This window comes from Nuphar pumila, chromosome 3, assembly GCF_984573655.1.
Source record: "Nuphar pumila chromosome 3, dmNupPumi1.hap1.1, whole genome shotgun sequence".
NCBI lineage: Eukaryota > Viridiplantae > Streptophyta > Magnoliopsida > Nymphaeales > Nymphaeaceae > Nuphar > Nuphar pumila.
Window position 1 is genome coordinate 29,997,362 of NC_143251.1, and position 7,734 is coordinate 30,005,095.

Here is a 7,734-nt window from a genome sequence, read left to right on the forward strand (position 1 = left end):
ATTCCACCCGTAGCAAAAGACCAAAAAATCAAAAATCAAAAATAAAAAAAATACAGAATCGAACCCTGCATCCAAGGATTGGGCATGATACATGTTTTCCTATATATATATATATATATATATATATATATATATATATATATATATATATATATATATATATATATATATATATATATATATGCGTGATGCGTGTGAAAATGTAATACATCAGCGTAATAACGAAATGTTCCCAGAAAGGTTTGATTGATCATAACGTGCAAAGCCAAACAATAGAGGTGGAACACCTTTCCATATGGAAAAAACAGAGTTTCAAATCACCAGAAATATATCCACAAGTTGACCAAAATCACTCCAGCATCAAGTTTGTGAAACAGAGGGCAACCACCAAAACCCATTATATGGTGGACTTCAAAAGAAACAGCAAGCTTGAGAAATTTCCAAGAAAGAAAGGTGGTGGTAGGAACAAACACCTTTATTTCGTGTACAAATGCCAACCTTAGTGGTGCCGCACAACGGGGAATACGAAAGCATGACTTGGCAACAAACAATGAGGGTGAACAACGGGGAATAAAAGCACGAAAGCACGCACAACTCTTGCTACCGGAATATTAAAAAAGAAAAATGCCAAAGTTTTCATCCACTACTGCAAAATGCCAAAGATGTCAAACCTTTTGGAGCGTCTAAATAAAGATACATAATAAGGATATATAAGATGTCCATGCAGTAAAAACAGTTCCAATGAGATCTTTCTCACGTCCGTCGATTGACCATATAATCTAAAAGCAAAATGGTGACAGGCACCACGCGTGAGTTGCAGACACCACCAAAGACAGGGAGAAAGAGAAAGAAATCATCTGACGACTTCAAAGCTCTAGTAGTGTCAGTTGACTATACACCAAAGACCCGTTTCCTCAGAATCTTGAGAAGGGAGCCCGAGGATTGATTGTTGGTTTAGTCCATTCATTTCAACAAAGCACGATCACAAGATAGAACAGCTCTTCTGTGCCTTTCTCTTCTTCTTTTTCTTCTGTTTAGGAGGCTGAAGCACCACCTTGATCGCAGCATCAAACACCCCCTTGACATTCTGCAAACATTTACATGCACCGAAAATAAAAAATAAATGCCCTAAGATGAGATAACACTCAAGGTGAGCAAGTAGAGCCCAGACCTGCTGAGTCTTTGAACTGCATTCTATGTAAGCAGGCGCTCCAATCACCTTCCTCAGTTCTTCTCCCTACATCAACAGCAAACAAAAGAACAAGCGTATCATAAACTTGCATATATGCGACCTGCATAGACTTTAAAATGTTTTAAACGATAAAAAAAAATATCAAATGATAGATGAAGACCAGGATTATACAGCACCTGTGCAGTAGTAATGGGTACTGCACCAGGATGATCAATAAAGAACTGCTTATCATCCCGAAGATCTGTCCAAAGAAATTTCTTCTTGTGTTAGAAACAACACAGGAAATTAAATGGAAAAGGAACCAAAACGCCTGATTAATTTTCACTTTTCAGTATAGGGAAATAAATGAAAACCCAATTCAGGAAAGCAGAACTTTTTCCAAACAAAAAGAAACCATCAATGCAGAATTACATCAAATGGGTAAGGCAGCCAATGAAACGGAATACTGAATTGGATATGTAACTTTTAGGTTTTGCAGTTTTAAATTTTTGTGCACGACACCGAGGCTTGAAAAAGATCAACATTTTCAGTAGTAATGGTGCATAAGCAGATGGCAGATGTTACCAAATCTGTGTTAAACAGCATTTACATGAATCATAAGGCTACCGGAGAGTCCAGAAGAAAAGAACTGCTGAGGTGTGTCTGAATGCTTCAGTTCTCACATCTGAAGCATCGGATTTGAGAACCAAGACATTTGAGATTCATGCATCCCTGACTCAATCCCCCCAAGGTTAGGCCAAGGATATACGAGTCCCACTTCAAACATGAATCTCAAAAAGTAAGAATCTGAAATACATCATTTGATTACCACAGATCTGGGTAGGACCCACACTGCATCAGATCCTTGGATCTAAGATCCATGGTAATCAAACACACCTTAAAAGACAGGTAATATCCACAGATCTATGCAATTAGATAAAGGTTCAGCCGGTAGACATAATCCAGTAAGGTATCTGTCTAGAGAGATACCCAGTCAACATGTTTCATTGCATTTCAGCACACAGCTGAAGGGAAAAACAATGATGTAGACAAATGATAGCAGTTTTGACCTTCCACAGTAAGGAGCAAGCATTGCAAAAAAGACCTTAATGGTATCCCAATTGACAGAGGGAATGGACATAAAACTACCAGAAGCACATAAACATGAATGGAGCTGAGTGCACAACAACAAAATTTGATCACAATCACAGCAAAAGCAACAGTTTTTTTCTGGGACAAGCCATTATAATTAATGTACAATACCACCATAATATCACCAATCGACACTATACATTGGCAAGAAATAGAAGCACACTTTTGGGAAAATAAGAAGACTGAAGTGTAAGACAAAGCACCATCAATCACTATAATATAGAAGAGATAACAGATAACATCAAACGAGAATATGCAACAATAATAAAAATCAAGAACAAGATCATAAGGAGGCTCACACGACTAATTAAACATTTCAATCAAACCCTTTAGTCAAACTCCTCAACAGCCCACAAAGAAAGAGTGGAGCTGTTGATGGTTGTCTACCTCCAGGAAACAGTTTTCAGATGAAGGTGGTTAAAAGGAAATGAAACTCACATGTCTCAACAATATGTCCAACAAACGGAAATGAGATGGAACTCTATCCCAACAGTTTGAGCAATCGTCATAATTTTAAAGGAAGACCAGATTGTTTGTTTCTCTGAATGCGACATAATCAATGCCATGCAACTCTCATCACAGTGACGGGAAGGACAATACACACAGAAGGAACAACAATGAACGATTTTACTAGGCTTCTGTAACTTAGCAATCATTATTTTGCGCAATCTATCACATTCACATTCAATAAGACAACTTGTGTTTTTTTTATGTTTCTAGTTCTTATGCAAAGGGAAAGGTTTTAACTAGTAATTTCAAACAACTTTGTCTTTCTCATACAATACCAAAGTGTTATGTCCACAACCATCCATCATATAGAATGTGTCCAAAGAGCCAGACTGCATGTGTTCTTTAAACAGATCAATTGTCTATATAGAGATTAGGTTGACTAGTAATAAAGTGAAACGAAGTCAAGGTCACCTATCGGCTATGGTCGTTTGGCAAAGCCATCTTTTTCAATAAAAGGAAATTGAACATCACAATCTGCAAAGCAAATTCATAGAAAAAAAAACTTATTTGATCTCAACAACTCTAAAGCTTATTCCAAAGACAAAGGTGAAATGTGATACAACAAAATAAATTTTAATTGAAGCGTTGTATTGATGACAATGCAATATATCCTAGTAGGTGCAATTTTTATTTCATGTTTCTGAAGTTTTCTCGAAGTCTGCTTTTAAATAGGAAAACTTTGTAAAACTTTTCAGTTTCCTGTCGATTCAGGATCTAATATCAATTGCAATGATTCAATAGGTGGCGCATTGGGACAGATGGATGGGCAATACCCCTCCCCTTGGAAACGTATAGGAAGTTTTCTCCTCATACGGCTCGAGAAAGAATGATTCAATTTTATGGATATAAACCGATAGCAAACGGATCCATGAAATCATGAATTAAATTGAGTAGTCTTTTTTCATTCTTCATTCCTAAGAATAAGAAAAAAAATATCATTCGTCCTCATAATTCAAGTTGGGTAATTCTCAAAGGACTCAAAAAGAAATCCTTAAATAAATATTCCTCGAGCGGTCTATAACCCCTTTTTTGTCTCATCTGGAATCTATCTCCATTTCTTATTATGAATCCACTTGATTGAGACAATAATTGAAAATGGTGTTTTCTTGTTTTGGAATCACTTATTTTTGAATCATTAGGTTTAGACATTACTTTGGTGATCTTTAATCTTTCGGAATGGCAGCAACATACCTTTTATATTTTCTTTAATGTGAGCTTATCCTACTTTTCAACAATAACATGCAGAAGAACTTTGACTCCAGTTTCCTATCTAATTTCTGGTAAAAGAATCCCTCTTTTATCTTCAAAGTCACAATATCCAAATAGCACGAAAATTCATCATTGCAGGTAAAAAAATGAAGGCATGATATTGGCCCTTGAACACTTTCATCTCTTAATTTACTTCACCTGAGTTATGTGGAAGAAGAAAGTGTTCAGAAGCAAGAATAGGACAGACATCCTTGACAATTCCACCAAATAAGAACTGGTATTATAAAGACATGGTCATCACTCAAATCTAATCTGGAAAAAGATCACAGGCCAGCAAAACATGCCATCACTGTTGCAGCCCATAAACTTTTCAACCAAGATTTAAACATTGAACATGTTCATAAAAGCAGCACAAGTATTTCTAGTAATACATAACTAATCTAACCCAAAGATTGCACCTAACAAACATACACCAGCCCCAACTAAAAGCTTCTACAAACCAGCAAATAAACCAATCAAACCCACAGGACCAGCCCAATAATGAGATTCAAAATGGTCCAAACACAGGCAAAAAATAATAGATGCCTTAGTGCAAACTGCATAACATGGATATTCATGAATGAGAAAATCTCCGACCAGAAGTTTGGTGTTTCTTGGCCTTGACCAAATCAAGATTTATGCACATTTACGGATGCAGCTTCTCTGACAATGTGAATAATAAGCATAATGGCATTGATTCACTCTGACCCAGCTATAATGAATTTAAAAAGGAAATTAAACTTAACACACTCACAAAACAAGAATGACAAAAACTTTGAAAATTTTCATGATAACAAGAGAGAGAGAGTTGAAAAGTTTATTCCAAACCTCTAGTCAATATGCACATATATAAAACTATGAGATAAAACTAATCAGGAATTGCAGACTAAAAGTACTATATTCATTTTCTCCTTTCTCAAATCCAATAATGAGAGCGCCAAAGGATAAAATGAAAAATTGGTGGCTGTGATTTAGTCCAAGGAATGTCCAAAAGTTCACTTTAATGCACCACAACACAAATACTATTTAAAACATAGTAGAATCAAGAAAAGATAGCGTCAAAAATGTAGGAAAGAGTAGAAATGTCATATGGTTCATCACAAAATACACATTCAATTGAATAATATGGACGGAAGACGAGAAACGATGCTGACCAAGCTTTGTCCCAACAAGAATAATCGGAACTCCAGGAGCATAATGCCTCAGTTCAGGAATCCACTGCATAAGAAATGCATCACCATTTTGAGATTAATAATTAAAGTTCTCAGGAAATCCCTCCCACTAACAACCAAAATAATAAGAAAAATAAGCCCATGTGCAAAAGAACCCTAAACCAAATTACAGTATTCACCTTCTTGGCAACATTTTCATAGCTTGCTTTGCTGATGAGAGAAAATGCTAAAAGAAAAACATCTGCCCCTCGATAACTCAAAGGTCTCAACCGATTGTAGTCCTCCTGCCCTGTTATAGTCCAAATCCCAATTTGGACAACACAAAAGAAAAGGAACATCAGACCCAAATTTTGAAAAAAACATGAACTACACTCAGTGTCTAAGATCGTATTTTAAGTTAGTAAAAGAGAAACAAGAGAATTTTGATAGGGGAGAAAATGTAACAAGAGCCGAAAGAAAGTAATTTCATAATCAAACGTCATCTTTGGAAGAGGAAGGGAAAACTCATAACGTTTCAAGTTCTCAACCACCAAAATCCAATTTTGGAAAATTATGAGACATAAATAACGAGAATGCTAAGAATAGAAAGAAGACTCCTTAGTTTCACCTGCCGTATCCCACAACCCAAGATTCACTGTGTTTCCATCTACAACAACATTGGCGCTGAAGTTGTCAAAAACAGTCGGCACATAATCCTGTTATATTCAGCAAACCCGCAGTTAGAAACCATGAAACAGTACAAAGGTTTTCCTTTTTCTTAGCGTCATCGTTGAACCTAATCCCTACCAAAATGATATTGCTCATTATGTTAAACATTTAACAACCCAATCATTTTAAAGACAAAAAAAAAACCCAATTACACCTTATACCCACACCCTCCAACAAAGGGACAACAAAAAGCTCATTTTTATGACCAACTGTTAACATTCACCCCAATCTCAAAAAAAAAAAAACATCACAACTCAACTCGTATCTCAACGACCTAAAAGTCACCACCACCAACAATTTATTTCAGTACCAACCAAATCACAACCCAATAAGAAACACAGAATTCAAAATTGAAATTTACCTAAAATCCAGATCACACACAGAATTCAAAATTGAAATTTACCTAAAATCCAGATCACAGAAAAGAAGAAAAGAACATCAATAAAAAAACAAAGCAAAGAAGAAGAAGAAACCTGGAACATACCGTCGGAAACGTGTTGCTGGTGTAAGAAATCAGCATGCAGGTCTTCCCCACCGCTCCATCTCCCACCGTCACACACTTTATAAACCTCGAAGCACTCATCTTTAACGCAGAGAAAGTGAGACCTCCACCTTCAGCAACCAAAGTTCCACAACCCTACTCCTCACCTAAACAACGAAACAACAGAACCCCAACTCACCAAACCCAAAGCCAACCACGGAAACGACCCCCATTCCGCATTCGCTTCACCTAAACAAAGGAACAAAGAGCAAAAAAAAAAAAAACCACATCAAACAAGAAAGATTACGAACAAGAGGCAAAGCCAAAACCCTAACCCTAGAAACGCAGGGAAACAAAATACCGGAAAGGATCGATCTGAATTCCTACCTGATCTCAAAATCAGAGTACAAGGAGAGAGAGAGAGAGAGAGGAAAGCCGGAAAAAAAACAAAGATTTTGGGGAGAAATGTCAGAAGGGGAGGGATGTTTCTTTTTGGTAAGAGAATTTCACGGAAAATAGCGAGAAAATCGAAGAAATATGAGAGAGAGAGAGAGAGAGAAGATTAGGGCAGAAGGGGACACACCTTTTGCCCGGATCAAACTGCTACCGAACCGGTCGCCAACCATGTGACAGCTAAGCCTCCGCTCCACCTCTCTCTCCCCGCACCCTCTCCCGCCTATGCATCTATACCTATCAATAAAATAATAGTTGTGCTATTTTTTCTCTTTCTTTTTTATTATTTATTTTTTTAAAGACAAGCTGGGGTTAGGTAGACCCCACCAGTTACTATTCAACACACCACTGTGGTTTTGAACCTGCAACGTCCCCACCACAGGGAGATGTACAGTGAGAGATCCTACCAACCAGGCGGCTTGGTTATTTTTATTATTTGTTGTTGCCCTGTAGGTGAATAGTAAAATGTTTTTTTTTAATTATAATAATACACCTAATCTGCTTGGTTGGAAGTGGGGACAATGATAGGCTTCAAATTTGTAAACAGTTTTGGCCTTCGATGTTGGTGGCCTGCTTGACCCAACTTAGGTTGGTAAATGGTTCGGATCTAGGTTTAGTCAACTCACGTCTAACTGTATTTATCACAACTAGATCCTGATCCGATTGTCTGAGTTTAATTAAGCGTTGTAACTAATGAGAGGGGTATTTTCCATCGTGCAATTGCAATGTGTGAACGAGTTTTTTTTTTTTTTTAGGGAAAAAAAAAAAGAAAAAGCGTTTCAAAAGCCTCAGAAATTAACGGCCCACAATACACTAAAAATTTCAAATGCTTTCCAAAA

General features: G+C 36.9%; 1 protein-coding gene across 1 annotated transcript; it reads right to left on the bottom strand.

The window, feature by feature from the left end:
- Window positions 1-611: 611 nt before the first annotated feature.
- Window positions 612-7,130, bottom strand: LOC149842460 (rac-like GTP-binding protein 5). The gene is made up of 8 exons (XM_089999189.1): window positions 7,026-7,130; window positions 6,446-6,691; window positions 5,861-5,948; window positions 5,433-5,542; window positions 5,236-5,299; window positions 1,369-1,433; window positions 1,172-1,237; window positions 612-1,087 (listed from the first exon to the last, which is right to left on the bottom strand). Exons 2-8 carry the CDS (start codon window positions 6,542-6,544, stop codon window positions 983-985), a joined length of 597 nt encoding a protein of 198 aa, XP_089855315.1. The 5' UTR covers window positions 6,545-6,691; window positions 7,026-7,130; the 3' UTR covers window positions 612-982.
- Between the last annotated feature and the right edge of the window lie 604 nt (window positions 7,131-7,734).

What these genes read in the sequence shown, in the direction of transcription:
- LOC149842460 (XM_089999189.1), bottom strand. Translation starts at nt 6,544, where the DNA reads ATGAGTGCTTCGAGGTTTATAAAGTGTGTGACGGTGGGAGATGGAGCG. An exon ending in TACCCATTACTACTGCACAG is followed by an intron (nt 1,238 to 1,368) that starts GTGCTGTATAAT and finishes CTGTTGATGTAG; the next exon opens with GGAGAAGAACTGAGGAAGGT. An exon ending in GCAGTTCAAAGACTCAGCAG is followed by an intron (nt 1,088 to 1,171) that starts GTCTGGGCTCTA and finishes AAATGTTTGCAG; the next exon opens with AATGTCAAGGGGGTGTTTGA.